General features: G+C 33.0%; 1 protein-coding gene across 3 annotated transcripts in view; it reads right to left on the bottom strand.

Moving 5' to 3' along the window:
- LOC109371665 (cadherin-18-like) overlaps nt 1-24,412 on the bottom strand; it is a 455,237-nt gene that overhangs the window by 79,895 nt on the left and 350,930 nt on the right. For all 3 annotated transcript variants that reach the window (XM_019624319.1, XM_019624318.1, XM_019624321.1), the window contains one exon: nt 16,928-17,411. In XM_019624319.1, the coding sequence (XP_019479864.1) occupies nt 16,928-17,155 (228 nt within the window). In that variant the 5' untranslated portion in view covers nt 17,156-17,411. The remainder of the gene's footprint in view (nt 1-16,927; nt 17,412-24,412) is intronic.

A 24,412-nucleotide genomic window follows, 5' to 3' on the forward strand; every position in this document is an offset into this window, starting at 1 on the left:
TATATATATTTTTTTTTAGCTGAGACATCCTGCCACCTGTTGGCAACTCAGCAGCAACTCAGCTCGGGCTGGACTCAAACTGCCGTTGCTCAGAGCTCAAACCCTTGAGTGAGCTCTTTACCAACTGAGCCACTCGGCTGGCCCTTATAGAACTTAATACCCACACATAAACATAAAACATAAATGATTACCAGGAGACTTTTAGAAATCTGAAAAAATTGGTAAACTGTATCAATGTCAATATCCTGGTTGTGAACATATAGTTTTGTAAATTATGACTGCTGGGAGGAATTGGGCAGGATTTTCAAGAGGTGCCTCTGTGCTATTTCTTACACATATGAACCTATAATTATCTCAATAAAATGTTTAATTTTAAAAAGCTATTAGTTGAAAAACAATATATGATAAAATCCAGAACTTTGGAAACACGCTTAATGGATAAGCATCCTTGTTGTTTATTTGGGGTGGGGAGGGACACAAACAAAATAAGTCTCTGCTTACTAGCATGCATAAAGAAAGCTTATTTCTTCACTATAAGTCATATTTTAAAGCATATTTAGAAGATATCTCTAAAGATCATCCTATTTTCATCACTGTAAGTCATATCTTATAGCAACTTTAGAAGATATCTCTAAAGATCATCCTATTTGTCTCTGGGCTTCTACCAGAAATAAGTGTAAACCGTAGTAGTTGCTGAGACTCAATTTCCACTCATTACAAAGTTAACATATAAATCTTAGTGTCTTAGTGTCTTTTAAAGATGTACTTTTCTGTGAGTTTGTTAAAGATGTTGGCTAAATTCTATATTTGGAAATTTAGATAAATACATTATAAAGCATAAATATGATAAAATATCTCAAGGAATGATGAAAAAGGGGGTGGAATGTAGAAATATTACATAGCATATATAAACACAACTATTTACTGATGTGAAAGTGTATTAAACTGCCTTCATTGCTCCATTATTATCCCAGGGGATTTTTGTTTGTTTGTTTTTCCTACTAAGATCAAACACAATGAAAACAATGAAGTCAATAGTCAGTTAAAATTGGTGACTATTTAGTTGGCTCTGATAATAATGCTGATATCACACAGCATCTTTCAGATGGTTGCATAGCCCTGATATTTTGCACATGTAAAATCTGAAAACCACCTATCATTTCAAGAAACAGTATAACATAAAAAACACACATTTTCCTTTATGTGAGTTTTCCTGAAATCTTTCAACTCAAGGTGGGGGATTGAACACAAACTTATTGCTTTTTCTCCTTGAAGCCTCATTAAACTATAAAAGGTATTTAAAAGATTTAAAAACTTTGCGAAGTAGTTTGTACGGTTTGTAAGGCTCTCAACACAAAAGATATTTTAGTAAGTTGCTCAAAGACAAATTGCAAATGACGTAATAATAGTTGCTATAGAAGCACATTATCCTGAAAAATGTCTAGAAAGACTCTGCAGTGTAGGACTTTGGCCTGTCAGCATATTTCCTGAAAAAATTAAGAATAAAAAATACCAAATATAATGGAGCTGTTGTTCTAAAACATAATAGAAAAATTACAGGGAAAGTACTTGATATACCCAAGCAGACACTCAGCAGCTAGCCATAAGCCTCTAATATGCACTAAGAAATAGTGCATATTCTTAGAAAAATTGCATGTACATTTTTTTAAGAAAAATTTGAATTAAGATATCTGGAAGATAACTCATATGGTTCTTGATTTTTCTGTCTGACTTATTTCGCTTAGCATGATATTCTCAAGATCCATCCATGTTGTCACAAGTGGCAGGAATCCATCTCTTCTCATGGCTGAGTAGTATTCCATTGTGTATATGTACCACCACATCTTTATCCAATCCTCTGTCGGAGGGTACTTCACTCATATGTGGGGTATAAAACTGAAAGCACCAAATAAACAAGACAAAGAAAGAACCAAAAACTCACAGACACAGCCAACAGCACAGCGGTTACCCGAGGGAAAGTGGGGAGGGGAGGAAATACAAAGTGCCGGAAGAAGATTTGACGTTGGGTGGTAAATACACAATGCGATGATGTATTATAGAATTGTGCACTTGAAACCTGTATAATTTTATTAACCAACATTATCCCAATAAATGTAATAAAAAATTTCTGGGTGAAGTAACTGAGGATGCTGGTGATAAAGGTATCCCAAATTCCCATCACCTATCTTAATGCCTTCTGAAGCCATTGATAGGGTTTTCTATATTCTTATCCTCGAAAGCAGAAAGCAATTGTACCCTATCTATATTTAAAGGAAGAAGGAATAAACATGTCAGTATTGCACATATGCTAGAAAGACAACCAAGGAAAGTTCTATGGAATTAATTATAAAATAATATGGAAAGAAGCGAAAAAGAGATAGGATTCGTAAACCAACCAGCAGACCATCTTAATGACATAGCAGGAAGTCAAGATAAACTACAGTCACACTAAAATAAAACCACTAAGTACAGATTTTATTTTTATCTGTAAAGAAGGGCTGTGAGATGGGAATGGTAGAGAAAAAGAGGAATATTAATTTTGTTATAGCTGCTTTTATATTAATTTGCCTTTTCCCCCACGTACATGTATTGTATCAACAAAAATGAAGACAAACATAATAAGATAACAGAGGTAACATGAAGACAAGTATGTAGAGAACAAATGCTCTGTCTCATGTAACAATGCATTTTTTAAAAAGAGGAAGAATACTTTCATTTAGAAGTTTCAGCATTATACAAGTCCATGTAAAAAAATTAAGCATATATATGTTCCATTAAATGATCAGTATTTTACATATGTCCATTATTAAAACAAAGTAGTGATCTCCAGCACTATTAAAGGTTCTTCTCATATTACCCAAGGTATCCTTATATATCATCAGTAAACTTAGCCTAAAAACCTGTGGTTCTGAATGATGCTAATTTAGGATCATTTGGGTAGCTTAAAAATACTGACATTGGGTCCTATTTTCAGTTTTCCTGACTTAATTGAGCTGATGTGCAGTCTGACTTGAGGGCTTTTAAAAACTTTCCACCTGATTCTAACCTGCAAACAAGGATGAAGAGCACAGCTATTTCTAGACCTCATCAATATTTGTCCCACAGTGCAATATACCAGATAAAAGCTGTGTTGTTACCACATTAACCTAATGTAGCATATACTTTTCTCCTTGTTATTTTCAACTTTTCTTATAGACACAGAGAGAAGTGCAGCTGCAAAGCGCATAATACAAACTACTTATATGCAAATGAACAGCTCTCCGGAAAGCGCCTTTAGTCTTGCACAGCTGCACTGCGCAGGACGCTCCTCCCCCTAGAAACATAAATGTTTACTTAATGCTGTTTGTGCCGATAATTTGATTCTACATCTAAATGTTTATAAAAATATAATAGTAATAAAACTCAAAGCTTCTCACAGTCAACTGAATTCAACAGAACAGTAATGACAGGGTCCAAAGAACAAGAGTAACGTTAGGCAGCAATGCTAGAAGCAAAAGGAAACACAGCATAAACTCGTAAGTATAAATATATATGTACATTTCTTATAGCATTTCCTTTCTGTGTAGTGGCCTCTCACTTTAATTAAAAGTCATTTATTTTGCCTTGAATACTATGGGTGTGTTTAGTACTTCTCATATTTTTTATATAACCACAGAGAGAGAAGCCAGGCACGCAAAGCAGCTAATGAAGTGTACAAGCAATTACCGAGCAGATGAGCTGTTCCAGGACAAGTGTATCAATCACTGGGTAAGGATGCACGTATAGACATATAAGAATACTCCTTTCTTCAAAAGAAAGCCGGTGAGCTTTGAAGTGAGTTCAAAAAAGAAAGAACGTGGCCTCTAATTTTTCTGAGTTCCTATTTATTTCAAAGTAGGATGAACAATATTGACTATATCATGGAGATGCCCTTAGTAAAATGAAATAATGAACTGAAATAAAAGTCAAATGTGTTCAACTTTTCCATACAATTTGGAAAGTATTTTAAACTACACTCGTGTGTGTGTGTGTGTGTGTGTGTGTGTGTGTATAAGTGTGTCTTTTATGAACTCCCCCATATGATTTTGGAAAAATCATTACCCCATTGTGAGGCTTTTGGTAGAAGAGAGAGAGAGTTCTGTCTCATTTACAGACCCGTCAGGAGCCAGACTGTCCACCTTCCCTCTTTGGAGCAGCCAGGCCACTCATGTGACGTAGGCTGGGTCAACATATAGTTTCGTCTGGAACTCTGAGTCTTGACCAAGGGACACAAAGAACAAGAGGCAGAGCAGATGCTATTTACGTGTTATAAAAAAGACAGTGGCAGCAGCAGCACAAGTCCAGCGGCAGAAGTGTCAATGGTAATGCTTTTGTTCGCATTCAGTTGTTCCTTGGGTATCAGCTTGGCTGCTTGTAAGCCACTCAGCCTTTCTTGGTTCCTGCTTTATTTCAATGCTGACTCACTGCTGTTTATGCCAATCTTTAAGCTATCCAATATCTAATTACTCAGAGCCAGGTTCTGCTGATGTCAAGGTGATCTATTAAATCATGGTTTGCGTACAACAACACACACACACAAACCCCCACACATACACATACAATGAACAATAACTATGTAGGCTATTTGAAACCAAGAAACAGAGTCAGACTTGACCCTCCCAGTATTTATGACATTCTTACTTATTAACATTAGACTTTTAGATCCATACTGTTTAGTGTGTTCTGTATGCTCATGATTCTGCGTGACCTTCATAAACTCATACTTTAGAATATATTTTGCATGTGAGGCTAAGTTTCCTTCCTAAGCAGTCTAAACCTGCAATGTCCAGTATTGTAGCCAGTAGCTACAAGTAGCTAAATTGAAATGAATAAAATGTAAAGTTCAGTCCCTTAGTTTCTCTAGCCATACTTCAAATGTTCAGTATCCACATGAGGCCAATTGCTACCATAATAGACAGTGCAGATATAAACTGGGACCATAATTGCAGAAGTTCTGTTGGACAGCACTGGTCCAAGCACATTATTATTCTCGATCTTTCCCAAAGTTGAAATTGGAAAGTCTGGGCTTAAGTTATTTGCCACAGGTTGACTGTCATTATTCCATAATGGTGCTTGAACTGTAGACCAAGAAGGCTCAAGAAAGGGTACATGCCTTTTTCATAAAATGAATTTATATTGTTTTATATTTTTATATTTTACTTTGATCTTTTCCTTGTTAACTGATGTAGACTGTTTCCAATCTATGGACTCTGAATGATAGAGAAACTAGTACCTAGAAATGGGAGGTTTTAAAGGACAGGCCCTATATGTGGAATTGACAAATATTTGGGCACTGGAAATCCCTCTATACCTAGCTGGCAGTAAGGACATCTATTTTTTTCGTAACAGAGCACAGGGACTGATTGAACTGTCATCTGCAAATCTTGGGATTAGACCTCACATATAATTTACGAGTTTGCAGCTTTAGGAAGAATTCTAATAGCATCATTCATATCTTTTATTCTACCGGCACGTGGAGCCTGCTTGCTCTGCAGGTATGCAAGTTAGTAAATCACTTCCTATTATTCAGCTAGTTTAAGACAGTGTTCTTCAAAATCCAGCAGGATATTACCTACCAATACAAGCATTGTGTCTATCACTAAAGCAGGTAAAAAGAATTCAGAGGAGCAGCATGATGAGTAGCAAGTTTTCACATGCTCTGGATTATTAATGGCTAGAAGGCAACAACTGAGAGCGCTGACGAGTATGAATAGGTTTACTACAAATAATCCATGGATTCACATGAATTTATAGCTTTTCTCTCTTACTACTAATCCTCTTGAATGTGAGTCAGCCCCCTGGACATAGTAAGGCTGTTCAGGAGAAAATAATCTCCAAGGTAAAAAACTAACTGAAAAATACAATCCCTAATTTTTAAAGATTTCATTGTATTGTTATCTTTGCTTTTGTAAGGCCACTTTATTCATGTATGATTAATATGCAAACTGCTGCACATATTTAATGTATACAGCTTGATGAGTTTAAAGATAGTACAGAACTCATGAAACCATCACCACAATCTATGCCATAAACATATCTAATCCTTCACCTCCAAAAATGTCTCCTGCCCTATTATTATTATTATTATTATTAGTGATAAGAACACTTAACATAAAGTCTGTCTTCTTAGAAATTATATAATACCATATTATTTTATTCTCACTCAAGAATCAGATTTCATTGTTCACTTCCTCCTCCTCGAGATTCTTCCTCCTCCTTATCTACTGTGATGGTACTTCTGTAATCAAGCTATATTTCCAAATAATGTAAACCAAAGAGTATGACTAAGTTAGGGTATTTTTATTTTTAATATTTTATATTAGTACTTTATTTGTTATATTATTATTTTATTTTTTAGTGTAGAAAAAAATTGCATACCATATGAGTATACTGTTCTAATTGTCTATAAACATGATGATAAACCATATATAGGAAATACAAATAATCCTAGAAGAAAGGCAGTTATTATATTTTACTTTGTAATTTTTATAATGAATGTCTGGTATTTTCTTTGTGAAACTTAAAATAAAAGGAAAAAAAAAAACACCTGGTTGTATTTAAAAACCCTCTAGGCTTACCTTTCAGATTAAATGCCTTTGTTATGTGAGGTCCAGTGCAATTAAATGTTCAAATATTCATGGAAAAAATCAATAAAATAATGAAACAGATTTCCTATGAATAATACCCATGTTGAAAACTATTCATTTCCTTAGGGCAAATACATATTGAAATAAGTCACTCTATAATTAGTTGTAAAGTGCAAAAGGATTTTTGAAATGCATATTTCAACTCTTTCATATTTTGGTAACATTTGGATTTTCATCTCTGATTCTGTGTAAAATATAGTACTATTTATATCTAGAAAAGATATTGAGAACGTTATCTAATCCACCTACTATTTTTGTGCAAAGGAAAACCTGAAGCAAGATATGACCCCAAAAATGTCAGACAAAGATAATAAAGAGGTGTTTTTTGCTATAAACAATTTAAACGATGGATAAAATTAAAATTTAAAGTCACTACAACTGAGCTAGAAACAGTGAAATATCATTCACTGTGGAGAAGCAAGGAAGAGAGGGCTTAGGACCTGCCAGGTCCTTTTCAACTGGCATCCAGATTGCTATCTTTGGGGAATTTAAACTGGATACAGGCCCTGGATACCAAGAATTTGGCTTTTACCCTGAACATTAGAAAACATGACTTTCAGTCATGTCAACTCCATGACGTGAAAATTAGACTGCTTACTAGCTTCAAAAAGTAGCAAGAAAGCTGTAGTCTGTTAGCAGTTCCTGGTAGAAAAAAAGTTCCCTGCAATAAATTGAAACCCAAGCTTGCAGATTAGATAAAAGGTAGATAAGTTTTATTTTTTAGCATTGTTGTTGTTCTTGTTGTTATTTATATAAAACGTATGGATGAGAAACAGTAGTTAAAAATTAAAATTTAATATCTATTCAGATTTATGAAACCAATTGGTTGCCTGCTGAAAAAAAAGTGAAGTGGCTCTCTACGGCTATTTCTCAAGCTTTGTTTTGGAGGAAACTCACCAAAATCCCCATTATCACTCATGACACACTATTGAAAACAAGTGAAAATAACATTTTAAAAGGCATACCAGAATCAAATCTCCATGACAGATGGTGAATAGACAAAAGAAATATGCAAATTCATCAAGCACAAGAAACAAAATTAGAAAAGTATAGCAAGATTGTTAAATAGATGGTTGCAATAATTAAAATCATAAGAGAAGAGAGGTCAAAATGAAAGGACAAATTACTATTAAAAATGGGGAAAGGAACCAAAAGAACTAAAAATTTAAAAATATAGTCACTAATACTCATGTTTAAGTCAAAGAGCATACTTAACATTTGACTTAGTTGAAGAGAGCATTAGAATGCTAAGAATAAATCTAACCGAAATTCTATCACATAGGTGTAACAGGAAATGAGAAAGAAGAAAATTCAAAGAAATAATGGATACCATATTTCTATGAAGTATAAAATCCTAATAATTATACGAAAACTGCTGATTTCAACTGTTGGTTTGGATTTTTATGCACAGAATTCATATAAAGATCTCACCTTCAGTATCCTATTTGGAGATAGGATCTTTACAGAGGTAATCAAGTTAAAATAAGGTCATTAATGTAGATTCTAATCCAAAATTCTGATGTCCTTAAGAAAAGGGGAAATTTGGATACAGATGCTCATATAGCAAGAACACCATGTTAACATGAAGAGAGACATTCATAAGCGAAGAAGAGATGAGTAGAAAAAATCCATCCCCCAGATACCACTAAAGCAGCCAACCCTGACGACACCTTGATTTCAGATTTCTAGCCTCCAGAACTGTCAGAACTGTAAGAAAATATATTTCTGTTGTTTTAGCCAGTGAGTTTATAGTATTGTACTTTGTGATAGCAGCTCTAGCTAATTAATACCCAGATCAAGACAGATTGAAAGCCAAAAAAAAAAAAAAATCCGTAGCCTAGACACATCAGTGATTCTACAGACCACGAGGGACACAGTGATAATCCTGATACCAACCAAAGAGAAAGAGAAGAAATTTAAAATGGAGTTTCAATAGACTTCTCATTATCAAAATTAGAGTCCAGAATACAGTATATAATAAAAAAACAATAATGGAAAAATTCACTCTAGGATCCTATACACAAAAAATAATAATTAAATTTAAAAAAAAGAAAGAGAGCCTTTGCTGTCCCATGCTGAATTAAAAACAAAAAAACAAAACAAACAAACAAAAAAACAAAGCCAAAAAACAGTAAAGGCTGCATATAGGCAATAAGAAAATCAAACCACGAGAAAGAACAGGCATAGAAGCAATGAAAAGAAAAGATACTGGTAAATGTGGGTAAATCTAAGAAAGACAGAATGTTGAAATAATTTTAATAGTAATAAAAAACCTGTAAAGTACTTTTTTTTAAATGAGGAAACAAGATACTAGACACAATGTGATATATAGATGATATATTACAGAATTGTCCACTTGAAACCTGTTACTTTACTAACCATTGTCACCCCAACAAACTTTAATTTAAAAAAATGATACTAGAAATATAACATGAATAAGGAGAAAGTGATTAGTGTTTAAACATCCTAAGCTATTTGTGTCATTTAGAATGACTATAGTTACCAATTTTAAGCTTTATAAAGTACCTATTAAAAAGACAGAGGGCACAGTCACATTGCACTAAGTAAACTGAACCCAAAAAGTTTCACATAGAAATGAAGGGGAGTAAAAAGTTGTTAAATATACTAGATATATAAATAAATGCACTTTGTACATTAATACTAATAATAATAACAGTAAGAGGAATAATGTCTGATTGTGTAGCTTAAAACAATTTGGCATAGTAGGCATGTAAAAAGTAGAAAACACAATAATGTAATAAAACTTTGACCATTCTATGTACTTGTTATACAGCAGGTAGATAGAGATATAAAATTTTGACCTGTAAGGTCAAGAATGCACATAAAAAATTAAGATCAAGCACGAATATATTAAAAAAAAAACACACAACAACCCATAAACTTCCAAACTGTTATAGTAGAGAAAAATCCCAATAGAAGTCATTGTGGTACAACAGAAAAAAAAACAACAACAACAACAAAACAGCAAACAAAAACACAGTACCAGTAAATATAAAATAAGCTGGTAGTAATATACCCATGTCTATTAGAAGTTACAATAAACAATGGAATATAATCATCACTTAGAAAAATAAATCGTCAGAATGTATAAACATACTAAAAGTTAAAACTCATCTGTATGTGTATTATAAAAGACACATGTAAGTATCATTATAATGATATATAGTATGGCCAAAATATTCAAACACATTTTGACCAAGAGGAACAGGATATAAGAATGTCAATATCAGACCAACACTGACACATATCGCCATTTGGGCTGGGTAAGTCTTTGTTGCGTGGGGCAGAGGAGCTTGCTGTCCTGTGTTGCAGAGCATAGAGCAGTCTCCCTGGCCTCTACTAACTATAATAAATGCCAGAAGTACCACATCCTTACATGTCACAACCAAAAATCAGGACCACATTAGGACTTGCACGGACCCTTGGGCCTTTTGCCTTTATGGACCTTTCAATTAAAACGATAAATTCTATTTACAGTGGTATTGCTATAAAGACTAATACAGTATAGACTGAATTATATTTATTTTCATATCTTAATTTCATTTGAAAGTGAATTAACATTTTCCTGGACCCTTTAAGTATCTTGGACACTAGTGATTGTGCCAACTGTAATTAACGGACAATTTAGCTGGAGTGAAAAACGTGTCCAGACATTGCCAAATGCCCCCCCGGGGTCGAAGGTATCTCTGGTTTCTCACTGTTGATACTAACACACACACACACACACACACACACACACACGGGTGGGCACTTTTGTATAGTAATAAATATGAATAAATATATGCAATGTGCCCATAACAGACGTATTGCTTTGCATTTAATGACCATTTAAAAATGTGCCAGTTAGCAGTAAGAAATGCTGTATATAATGAATGCAAATGCTGTTCATTAATTTAAACACTTTTAAAATTATTCAAATAAAATATCACTTATTCTCTAAAAATACAATTAAACTTAATGAAATACGATTTCTTAAAAATAATTCTAAATTTCTGAATTAAATATAATATATGCTAAATCAAATTCCTCTTTTATACACTCAATTTCTTATAGATCTGGATGTAAACAGTTAAATTTCTATGATGATTATTGAGAAAGTTATATCCATATCAAACTGAGTGCCATAATTAATTTCACATGACATCATGTCATCACATTGTCATTTTATGAAATTCAGATGTCATGTTTTGATACAGGAAGTTTTCCATTTCAAGGAAGTTATGATAAAAAATGTTGATAAAATCATTATCTTGACAATATTAAATGACAATTGGGACCGCTCCTTGTTATGCAATTAATTTTCAATTCAGAGTTCGTGATGCCATTAAAGCTATTGTATTTTTTTTTCTGAAAAGCCTGAACATTTCCATTCCTTTTTACATAATGTGTTCTCCCTTTAACCTCAAAATCATTTATTTAATTTGAAACAATAGTGCTTCATATAGAGATGTGAAAGCTCTCTTTTAAAGAAAGAATATAGAATAATGGCAATAACAGTGATGGTGAAAGGGGACTTTCATGCACTATATACTAGAAATTAATTTTCATTAAAGAATCAGATATCTTACAATTTATTCTTTGACAGTGTCATAACTAATCCCTTTTCCCATAAAGAGTCCATTTAACTCTTTCGAGCATCGTTGCTTTTTATTACTAAAGGGATTTGGCAAGATGATTTCTTAACTCCGTTATACTGTTACAATTCCTTGCTTACTCTCTATATGCTTGTTGTTGCTGTTTTTTAATAAAGCAAGTTGTGAATAATTTTTAGGGTGATCTAACCACACATATAGGATGTGGGTAGAGAGAGCAGTAAGAGGGGTAGAATTTTAGTAGCTGGATTCTTAATAGATCTAAGAAGTATCTTCTACATATAATGGTTACAAGCAGATACACCACAAATTCAGAAAAGCAAAGATGGAGAATGTAATTCACTTGTTCGTTCTGAAAATGTTTAAGTTCTTATTAACTTTTATCATCAAATATATATTTAATGTTAACTCAGGCCAGACCCTAACATAATATTTTTACTAGTTTAGATACTTTAACCTAAAAGACACTGCTTGGTAGGAACACACTTTTTGATCTCTGATCTCTTGTTGGTTATTTTTTATTCCATTCTCTTTAATTATCAAGTAATGCTTTGTGGACAATATCTACTTACAGATATCCTGGAATAAACAAAGAGTTTCCATTATTTCTTATATAAGAATGCTTTGCCAGTTAAAGAAGTCAACCTATAAAGTTTTTAAAATAAAAATAATATGTATTTATGGCACACAACATTTTGCCAATCACATTTACGACTAAAAGCATATGAAGCTTATTTCTAGCAGTTGTGTGTTAACAGACATTGTTTCCAGTGTATGTGCTTCATTAGAGCCTACCAGTTACATATGACTAAATACTCCTTCATACACTAGTAAGAGTCAGTATACATTGCAACTACAATCTGCACATGTAGGATAGTCTATTGGTAAATATGAGATATAATATTTATGCAGCACAGCCATAGCTTGTGGCTAAAAATAAGAATTCAAATGTACACTAAATTATAATATCTGGTCTCTAATGTAAGCACTTCCACTTTTACAGCATTCTTTATATTCAATAAGTGATATTTTCTAATATATGTGATGAACTGTAGATATTAAGGTCCCAAGAATGCATTTTATCTACTGCCCCTAATTCTGAACCAATATCGTCAGATGTCAGAAGAATCCAAACAAAATAAAAATATAGTTTCAGACAAAAGAATGTTAAGAATTACTATATTAAAACAAATTTCCATACAGCAAAAATCATAAACAAAGTCAAAACACATATAACAACTGTGAAAAATTATTGGTGACATATCACTGGTGAATAATTATATATATATATGTATATATGTGTATATATACATATATATATATATATATTGCCACTAGTATTGATAAGTTAAGAGACTAACAAAAGAATATAAAATCAAGGGTCATAAAGAGTCAGTTAGTTACCAAAAAAGAAATATTCATATACCCCAACGTATGAAAAGATGATAACTTTCACTCATCAGAAGAGAAATGTAAATTAAAAGTACACAGAGATGCAATTTTTCACTGATTATATTTGCAAAATTTCAAGTTTTACAACCTCATCTGTTGGCACTACTGTAGAGAAATAGTCTTATACAACTGGGAGAGTTGCAAAATATCGCACCACTATGGAAGGGAATATAATAATATGTACCAAAGTTAAAGGTTTATTTATCTTTGAATCACAATCCCACGTGTAGATTTCTCCCACAGATATACCTATATGTGTGCTAACTGATGTGTGTACTAGGACGTTCGTTACACTAAGGCGGTAATGCAACAATAAAAACACCAGAGTTAATGAACATTCATTAGAATGACTACAGACACGGGTTCTCCAGTGAAACTGGTGATGTAAAGACCTCCAAAAAGTATCTCCTCCATAAAAGCAATGATTAGGGAGAGAAGTTTTTGTTCCAATAATTTCAAATACTTATAATGACAATTAACATGGCTACAGATGGTTATAGTTTATGGAGTACTTCCCAGTGAATTACCACAGTTGATCATTACAATAGGCACCGAGATAGATGCTGTGTGATTAAAGATGAAACAGTCCCAGAACCTGCTTCGAAAGCATTCACAGTGTACTAGGTGAGGCCAACATCATAACCAGACACTCACAAATATTTCCTGTAAATGTTCACTAGTAAATATTTTAGACTTTGTGTGCCTTATTCTCTCTTGCCCCTGCTCAATTCTACCGACTTGAAAACAGCCATATACAATACAAGAATGCATGAGAATGGCTGTATTCTGATAAAACATTAGTTATTTAAACTGAAATTGGGTTTTATGTAATTTCTGAGTGTCACAAACTATTAATTTTAAAAATTCTTTCTACAATTTACAAATTTTTTAAAAAAACACCTTCTTTAGTATGCAGGTTATATCAAAACATGCAACGGGCTGAATTTGGTTTACAGGCTGTAGTTTAAATGACCCATGATCTAAACCATATACCAAACTTTATTATATACTTGAAGAAGTAATAAAAATGTCAAACAGTATTTCTCAGTTTTATATGTAAGGAAACAGAAATGCAGGAAAATAAATAGACTGGCCAGTTGGGATAATAAGCAGAGAAGCTACGACTCAACCCCAGCTCTTCACTCACTAATCATTATTCTCATGAAATCAATGTTGTCTACTCCAGAGATAGGTGTGAGGCAGAGCATGCATTTTAGGATGTGCGTGACATCTTACAATAAATTATATTCTTATTTGTAATGGGATTTATTCAGCACTGTTCAACTTTCAAAAGATAAAAAAAATACAATACAAAGTCTAGGTTGTTCTTCCATGATTTTTGAAAAAGAGGAAACACTTCATTTTAAAATTATAATAACATTACCATATAATTTGTTTCAGGAGGAAAGGGTTTACTTTCTAATAAATGTGCTATTTTATTCTCCTTAAGCTAATCCTTCAATTATTTAGAGATACATTTAATGAGTTCATGAGGTAAAATCCATGAGATACATTCATATTCTAGTTTTGGTATTTGAACTCTTGCACATATTATGGGAAAATACGGATTATCAATTATGCATACACATACATATATGTAAAGCTATATATGTATAATTTGTTTATATATTATACACATGTACAGTGTTATATTCTTTACAATTAGAAACAGCCTTATGATCATGGCCTTAGGCATTTATAATGTCTTAGTAATGAATAATATATATTGACCAACGTCATCAAAATACATTCCCTCATCATAAATCCAATCATTGACTAAAAAAAGTCTAAGAAAATTATAAGAAATATAAGAGAAGCTGGTATGTGTCAAAACAATTAGGCTTGAATTCTTATCAAAAATCTAGTAAATGTTTTATAATTTGAAATATAACTATACATATAAAAATTACAAACTCAAGGATAATTTGAAACAAACATATAATGCATCCAGAAAAAAATATATTTTAATACCAGAACTGCATTATGATTATTATTATTTGTTTCTGTTGACAAAATTTCTGCTGGCATTTCTGTGACAGAGCAGGGTAAAGGAGATCGCTTTTAGTTCTCTGGAGCTGTCCTTTCTCATGCTCATAGTAATTTTAATAATTCCATGTTTTATTTAGTATATTTTATATACTTTACAAATATATGGTTGGTTCATTATGGATATATTTATAAGTATGAGATATAAATTAACTTACTGAATAAAAATAATGGGACAGGAGGACATTGTTTAAAGCACATATGGATTGTTGAGCTCTGCAGGGTTTTCTTGAATTGTACATATGTTGTACATATGAATGTATGTATGTACATATGTATGTATGTTGGAGGGTAACAGGTGAAGGGAAAGCATCTATACAATTCAGTTAAAATTGTTTATTCAGGCAGATGAGAACAGAATAGGAAAACGATGAGTGAGGGGTCCCAGCGTGGACAGGAAATAAGCAAATCCCACCCTTGGGTGTGACTTTATATCTGTCAGTGCTATAAGCAATGGAGCAGATACCAATTTCTACTCATGCTCCAGAAACTGGACCGGTTTCACAGACCTCCGCCACCTCCTGATGGGGTAACAAGCTCTCAACCATATGTTCACTGGCACCCAAGCCAAGAAAGATGGCTTGGGTTGATCTACCAAGTGGGGTTTCATCTTTTACTAAAACTAGGTGACTCAAGAAGAAATGGGAAGGTGTCTGATCTTCCCCTTTCCCTTGCCAGCAAATTTTGTTTTTCAGTTAAATTAAAATGGTGAGAAATGTGCATAACAAAATATTTTAACGATAAAATATTCTTCCTTTAGGTGTACTCTTAAAGGAAAATAGCTCTTTCTGTTCTTTTTTTTTTCTCTCTCCTTTTCAAAGGTTGAAAGGAGTGTAGAAAAAAAAAAGACTCTGAAGTTCATAACAAAAATAACTTTCTAATAATTCAATATGTTATTTATTTTTTTATTATTTTATACATGTTTCCATTTACTTCATGGAATGATTTGTAGAGAAAAAAAGGTGTAGAATAAAGATGAGTTTATGTGGGGTTTTTTTGTCTCGTTTTAATATGCATTTAAGAAAATGACAGAATTGTTTCAGCTCTTTCTGTGCGTTCCATATTCTGACTCCACAGCTCCTGCTTGGATGGAAAATACAGCTGCAACCCAGTCCCTGTTGGATGAGGGCTGGAACAGATGGCTGGTGCTCCTGTACTGCCTACACATTAGGGAAGCACCATGGTTTGATTTTTTTTTTTTTTTGGTAGTACTAACACTGCTAAAGTGAAAATAAATAGCCGAGCAGGGCCGTGGAAGTCACTGAGCCTGCAGGCTTGGAGTCCCTACACCTGTGCTTTCTGTTTCTCTCACAGGTGCTGAATAAGCCTAAGTGTGGCTGCTTCCAAGCATCCATCAGCCATTCCTCAGACGAAGGCCTCTCCACTTCCCACTCTACTCTTTACTCTAAAGCCTGGACAACATATGCTTCAGCCGTCCCTTTCTACTGAGCATGCAATTTCCTAAAGGGCTGGAGAAGCCATTAAGTTGCCTTGTCGGTGGTTTTGAGAGAAGATAAAGTTGGTCTGAAGTTGCTGATCATTTTATCTACTTCATTGTTTTGGAATTTTAACAAAACCTGTATATCCAGTGTATATTTACTCTCTATGTAAAATATATCAACATTGTTATGGAAATTAGTTAGGGCAACTGGAAAAATAGCCATGTGCTTTTGAAGGCTAACGCATTCAAATACATTCTCTGTAACAATTAACAGAAATTGATTGTCATGATATAGTGTCTTCCTTTTAGCTTCATGTGCGTTAGCGATAGATAAAAAATGTAAATATGAATGTACCGATAAACAACACTGTGAATTCTAACATGCCTTCGTGGTAATGAAGACACAGTTCCTTAATTGCGTGTTCAATTAAGTGTTTTCATTTTACATGACAGAACAAGAAGAATAATACATTGGTAATGAACATTCAGTCTAGTCTGTATGGACCAATGTTTAGGGACCTGTGACATGGCTGGCAAAGTTCACATTTTACAATCATTATTTTGAATTGTTTAGCATAAGTAACAGCATTCTATAACATAATTCACTTAATGTGCCATGTCTCTTCAAATTCAAATCCATCTCCACTCTCATCTCACCCCACAATTTCTCAAAAAGAGGAAAAAAAACAAATCAAGAAACAAAAACTTACCTTTCCAACATATTGTGGATCTGGTCCCATATGTTCTTCTAAAACAAAGAACTGATTCCAAACCCATCCCCTTTTGGGGCGATGGTGGACTTCGGTTTCACCTTCAATGTGTTTGGTTTGGTTTCTGGTCACCTTGATGGAGCTGTGGTGAGCAGTTCCATAACACCTCTGCACAAAACAGAGACACACGAGGACTGGACAGATGCAAGATGTGCTCGTAATTTTCATTGTAAGATCACTTTCCAGTTCACAGTTTCCTTTCTTTTCCTTGTCAGCTACAAATGCTTAGTGAGTATTCAAAAGAGAAGCCAAAGCATCTTTTGGAAGGGCAGTCCAAAGTAAATTGTTTGGTGTGTCCATGATTTAACAGTCCATCCAGGAAAGGTCAGACTGCATTTACATCCTGAAACACTTGGAACATCAAAGCTGCAGTTGTCTGATTCTAAGTCTTCACAGGAGGTGAACACATGGAACCATTTTCTACCTAAGGGAAAGAGAGAAAATCGTATAATTACAAAATAGGCTAGTTTTAAGTACTTGTTCTGAATGCAAATTATACTGTTTTGCAGTGTGATGCTGATAAAGAATGTGTACAAATTCTTTTGGAAATACATACAAAAGTACACACACAGATAGCCATTGCATACGCCTGCACACTGCATACATTTTTACATGGATCTCCCTGTCTGCACTGCTAATGTTCAATTCTATATATTCAGGGTATATGTATATTGAATATATTTATATATATATATATATATATATATATATATATATATATATGTGTGTGTGTGTGTGTGTGTGTGTGTGTGTGTGTGTGTGTGTGTATATATATATTCTTTGAAACAACAGAATGCAGCCCTAGGGGGTACTGAAATGCTCAAAAACTGACCATGAGTATCTGCACACCTGAGTATGTAGTGTGATCGCTTACAATATGTGATCTCTGCACACTAAGTGCACATTTTGTTTTTGTATTTATTTGTTTTTGTTAATGTGATAAAAATTTGCTACACATACTGCAAATCAATTACCTATTACATGTGACTCCCTGAACTTCAACAAAATACTTCCTAGGGTTGAAAAATTGTCACAGACCATCCCAGCAGTTAAATAGGTACTTTAAGTCACTTAGTAAGTAAAGAAATTTAAAAAAAAAAAACAGAAAAGAAGATGGCTGAAAAGATGTATGAAATTGAAAATTGTTCTACAGTTGGGATCAGGTTGGCACAATCCAATTGAGTGAGAATATATATCAAATGGTTCCATATAGCTTGCATGGATTTTGATTGGCCTGCAGATAATACGCTAAGGTGGGTCTTCACATACAGGAAAGCTAGACATTCAGCCTTGGAATAACACTACACAGAATTCTAGTAGCTATGTAAAGAAAGGAGTAAATGAGAAAAGAATGGTGGCAAAAAGAACAGAAGGGGAAATGCTTTGATTATCAAATAAGAAACGTTGTGGACTTGGGACTTAGATTTTAGTACAATTAGATAATAAAGTAAAACTTAAGAAAGAGTTTTGAAAGATAATAAACAGGATGTGGGAGAGAAAAATTTGACTCTGAAATTATTAACTAATTGAAAACATAAAAGTGTGTAGCAAGTTTTGCTGCATTTTTATATATGTGTTTCAATATGTTTTTTAAAAAATTATATTGATTCAAGATTCTAGCTATGCCATCTAGTAAAAATATTAGATGAATCATTTTCTCATTCCATAAAATTCATGTCCTGTAAATCGGTACAAACTAAAATGTAGATCTAAGTGAATCACAAGATGGCTGACAACATAAATTATTTTTAAAAATGAATATAAATATCAGTCATCACATAATTCTTTTATACAACTGACTAAAAAGTTTACACAGAGCAGGAGATGAGAAAATAATGACATGAGAACCAGAGCAAACTTCTTTCCCCTATCAGTATCTCTCCCCATAAATTCAGACTGATAATAACGTTTACTGCACCAGCTGTGCAAGTGTTATATTGGATGAGAACTGGGATTGCATTTTAATCATCTGGCAAATATAAATTGAAGTTTGTAATATTTTTTGAAAGCAAATAAATATTCACTTATTTAAATTAAAATGACTCAATAACTCCCAACATATAAAAAAAGAGACATGCTTTTCTAGTTCCAACATAGTAAGAACACTGAAAAGGAAGTCAGAAAACACAGGTTTTCTTTCTTTTTCTTTTTCTTTTTATCTTTTTTTTTTGAGAATTTACTGAAAATATGTGAATCATTTAATTTCTTCAACTCTCAATTTTTTCCTTTACTAAAATTTGTGCTTTAATATTAAAAGTAATGATGTTTGGAGTATAAATAGGAATGAAAGAACAAGTGTAAACATCACTACTGTAGTTACAAAATACTCTTTCCAATCTATCTAACATATTATTTGGATTATTTTATATTAAAATGCAATTGCTTATTCATCAAAATATTCTTAACTTTTAAGTCACAAATTTCAAAACAAGATACTTTACTCTTTGTTCTTAGAAGTCAAGTTGATGAATATATAGAAGGTGCTACTGTAATACTTTCACACCATTTGGTGTGATTTTTTTTAATGAAATTAACACATTAGCCGTTTAAGCAAAGTTGTTTAACAAAGCATAATTCATGAGTAGGTGAAGAAAGTGGTTTCTGTAATGGTAACATATATGTGGAATGAGTGTTTTTGTTAAAATAATCTTGTGTGGCTTTCCAAAAACATACAAGTGCATTTCACTCTACATATTCATTCTATATTTATGAATCTCTATTATTACAATTATGAAGAGTGATAAATAAGTCTGTGGAATGAAAGAACAATTGTAAACATTACTACGGTACTTTTGAAAGTAATTTTATTTACATATCCAGACTTCAAATGTGAAAATTTTCTGCTCTACTCTAGGAAATCTACCCATGGAAAGGCTAGAAAGGATTAAAATGTAAACCGTAATAAAATAAAACACCGATTGAGATTAACACAATAGAAATACACCGTAGACTATTGGCATTTTTTTTACTAAGCAGCACTTAAACACAGTTTCCGCTTTTATGGACACTCCAATATGAATTCTGATGACCAGAGCCCTAACTTTCACCTCTGAACACCTAGGGACCAGATAATGTTTCTTCCTTTCTTCTAACCTGCGCTAGTGACATACACATTGCATGATCAACACACTGGAACAAATAACAGATTGATGTAGAGAAAGTTGAGAAATATTTCATAGCAAAGTTAAGGGTTTCAAGGGCCTGAGCTATGAAGGACAAGTCCAATGGCAGCTGTTCAAATTAAGGGTCATGCTAGCTACATAGTTTCAATATCAAATACTTGACATTGTTTCTAACTGCCTAACTTCTATTGGTTCCTATTTCTTGCCAAACCTGATTTTTAAGGCCCCTCATTAATTGTGATGGCTATAGGATATTAATCCAATAAATGTATGTGCTGCTTTCCATGGCTGGGTTGATTTTTGTGGTTTGAAAACAAGAACGTTCCCTGATACAAATCATTACTGCAATAATATTCCAAAGAAAATGTAGTTTTCAAATAATGCATTACATGCAATAATGCATAATGGAGACCTGGGTCCTGTGCTCAGTACTTAATCTAAGTGATCCCAATTTGCTTCCAGAGACTGGTCCTGTTGCTGCCGTCATTATTCCCTCTTCAGTAATAGAATTAGTAACACCTTATTTAGTCAAGAGACATGACCTCCAATGTTCATTTTGTAGAAAACTATCCCATTTTTATGGGGATTTTATTTTCTGAGCTTCACATCTCTCATTTGTGAATAGAGATTTTTATTGAAGTATTTTTACACATGTTCAGCTAATTGTTTGAATGCATGATTTCATAATGGTGCATCATTTACAAATGACTTTTCTTACACTGAGTTAATCACATCACACAATATTAAATATTAGCCATTTATATCTATTCAGAACAGTCATTCCTTCAGAAAACTTTGAAGAAACACTGCTCTCAAAAACAAGTATTTTCACATTTACCCCTAGATGTTATTTCTTGTAACTTGAGCCTTTGACTGGATTGTCTTACCAATTCATTCTTAATTTACAAACCAGAGACTTCAAAGAAGTCTAGAGAATGCCTTATGTTTGCTTAGGGAGGAGGGGGAGAAAACAAAACAGTTCCCTTTGCTCTTTTTCTTGTTTTCAAACTGTCTTTGTTAAAAAATACTTTTATTTCATGACTGTATCATTCCATCTTTCATATGTGTGGGGTGCAGTAAGATATTTTACATATTCAAAAAGCCTAGAGTTATAATTACCACCAACTTCTCAACTCAAACATTACATATTTATATATTATTGGTAGGAATTTATCTAAATACGCATAGAGCAAGTTTAGTTTAAATAGTAAATATCAAAAGAAGAGAACGTGTGATGGAAAGTCCATGTTTTTTGTAATTACTTTCACTGTGGAATACACGAGGGCATCTTGTTGGAGACACACATGTCAGCGAGAACCTGTTGCTCAATGCACAGCTGTCAAATCTGTAACTCCATCAGATGGGAAGGCTGTGGTTTCAGAACAGGCTGACTCATCTTGACAATAATGAAATTTACCTTTTCCATGATAAATTATTAAAATCCATCATCCTGTCAGGCAGATTTAAATATAAGGGCATTTATATTGTGTTTGAATTCTAGGCTACTTATATAAGGTGAAAGATACAAATCCAGAATAATGACAGAGTTGTCAGTTTTAATAAATATTTATTTACAATTTATCTCCAAGAGCGTATGTATGTACACACTATGTATGCATGTACATATATGTATTTACTTACTTATTTTCAGGATATCATGTTCTAAAACGTTAAAATTATCCTTTGGGATGGTGATTAAAGGCATGATGCCCATTGCTGGCAAAAAGCATTCTCAGGTGTATGTCTGGATCTATGGTTTCCACCTATTTCAGGTCCAATAACAATATCAGTATCATTCTCTTGTTCTTCTAAGTTTAGGTCTTGTTTAATTTCCAGTTATACTGACTTCGGAATTTTTGTTTTAGCTTCCTGTCTTTACTATCCACTTTTACTGTTTACTCTGCAACTTTGGTGCTTTTTTTCCCTCTCAACTGATAATGTATCTGTTTAATAATTGCACTCTTCTCCATTGTTGTCAATTGGATTAAATAGCTCTTACAGTCAAAATCCAAATACTCATGATATGGAGTTGTAGAGAGCTTCATCTAAATTTGTTGCAATTTTATTCCCAGGCTGACTCTCAAATCAATATTTCCACTTTAAATCTAACCATTTCAGGATATTCCCACATCCCCAAGACTTGGAAGTGATAAATTGCATATGCTTAAATTACACACACACTCACACACACATACTACACACACACACATTAAAATGTAGCTCTCTCTAAAATATAATATCTAAATAAAAACAAATAATTTAGGAAGCATTAACTTTTGCATATGTATTTTTTTTCTGCTGGAAATATTCATTACAGTTTCATGGAGACAGTGGTGAAAACACTACATACGTAGTTACCAGTATTATTCCCTGACATGGCTCATTCAATTCCCTTTGCCTTAAAAGTTCTACTCTCCAAACTCCATTTAGTAAAAACTACCCTCTGAAACTCAGACCAAAGGGTATTTCTCCACAAAGATTTCTCTGTTTTGGGAGACAATTCTCTTTGGGTCTTTTGTGTTTCTTCATATCTGAGAAAGAGGTATTGACAACTTTGTTTCAAGCTGTCATTTCAAGGATATATGTATAGCAAACAGCCTTGGAGACAGAGGGCAGATTGGTTTTCTGACTGGATACTGTTTTCTGCTAGGAAAAACATTGTTGAAGTATGCCAGCAGACCTCATTAAGACTGGGAATTCCCAAATCCAGGGTTCCTTAGCTGTGATCCATATATACTCATGTGTGTGGCATGTACCAGAGTGGGTAATCAACTCTTTGTTTCTGATCTAGAATCTCACACATTCTGCCAGCATCTATAAAACTGTGGTAGCCTAACTTATTAGCTTGAAAGTCAGGCAAAATATCAAATCCTTCCCTTGAAAGCCTCTATTTCACAGTTTAATGTAACTGCTTGTTCCTCTAAATGACCACAACATTCATCTTATCCTTTCTAAATATTGCACACCAGCATTCTAATTATTTATGTAGTGTTATTTAATGTTTTCTTTGCATCATATTTCTTAAAGTTCTCACACCACATCTATGTATTTTCCATCTGCTATATTGGCAAGTGCAGTACCTTTCACATTGTAGTCACTAAATAAACATTTGTTGAATGAAGGAATGTCTAAATGGGAAATAGACAAATTAATGCAGGGTTTCTGCAACAAGAGTGGTGTTAAAATATCAAGTTTCTATTTGGAATATTTAAATGTAAGAACGTGTTACAGAAAAACTTTTTTAAAGCATTCTTTGATTTAGTTACTTTGTGCTTTTTCACTTAAAAGCCTGTAACAGTCAAAGAGACATAAGTACTGGATAACAAATAAAGTCAAATATTATCAATAAAATCCTGCTTTCTCACTAAGGTCCTTTGTTTTTTTTTAATGTGGGTAGTGACATTTTAATAAATTTGTATAAATTTAATTCAAGGGTAAGGAAACTTTTCTTTTTTTTAACTACTATTTCATAGCATATGTTTTTATTTCTTTCTAAATTAAATTCATTGGGGTAACAATGGTTAGTAAAATTACATAGGTTTAAAGCATACAATTATATAACACATCTCCTATATATCCCATTGTGTGCTCACCACCCAGAGTCAGTTCTCCTTCCATCACTACATATTTGACCTCCTTCACCCTCTTCTACCACTCCCCTCCCCCCTTACCTTCTGGTAGCCACTAAACTGTTGTCTGTGCAACAAATAATGAAACAAAAGAAAAATTAAGTTCCTTTAAACACAGAGGAAATTAAGGAAGCCATTTAAGTAGTGATTCAAATGTACGTTAGTAAAGTTTATAATGACATAATTATATCCCTTTATGAGTAATATCTTATTCACTATATATAGTGGAAAATATGTGTGTGAACATTCCTATGTTGATTAAAAAATATGAAAATAAAATAAACCATACATACTGTCACTATTCTTCTGTCTCAAGATATACTTCATTATCATTAGATTAATGCAAACATATTTATATAAAGTTGAATTTTATTTTAATATTTTTATATATTCTTGAAATTATACAGCTAAGTAGGAAAAGCAATGTCTTATGCAAATATAAGATATTTGCAACATTGATCAATTTGACTTTAATAGCTAATATCATAGAATTACTTCCAATTTTCATGTTGTTGATTTCAATCTTTAAAATACCTAGTGGACATCATTCAAAAATTAGAAAATAAAAATAGAAAAAGAAAATGATGGTACCAAGTGCAATGTTTCCTTATTTATCTGTATGAGGTAGGTGTGATCAAAAGACATGGTGAATGTCAAAATGAAAAAAAAAAGAA

Source organism: Hipposideros armiger, unplaced genomic scaffold (assembly GCF_001890085.2).
Source record: "Hipposideros armiger isolate ML-2016 unplaced genomic scaffold, ASM189008v1 scaffold_583, whole genome shotgun sequence".
Lineage (NCBI taxonomy): Eukaryota > Metazoa > Chordata > Mammalia > Chiroptera > Hipposideridae > Hipposideros > Hipposideros armiger.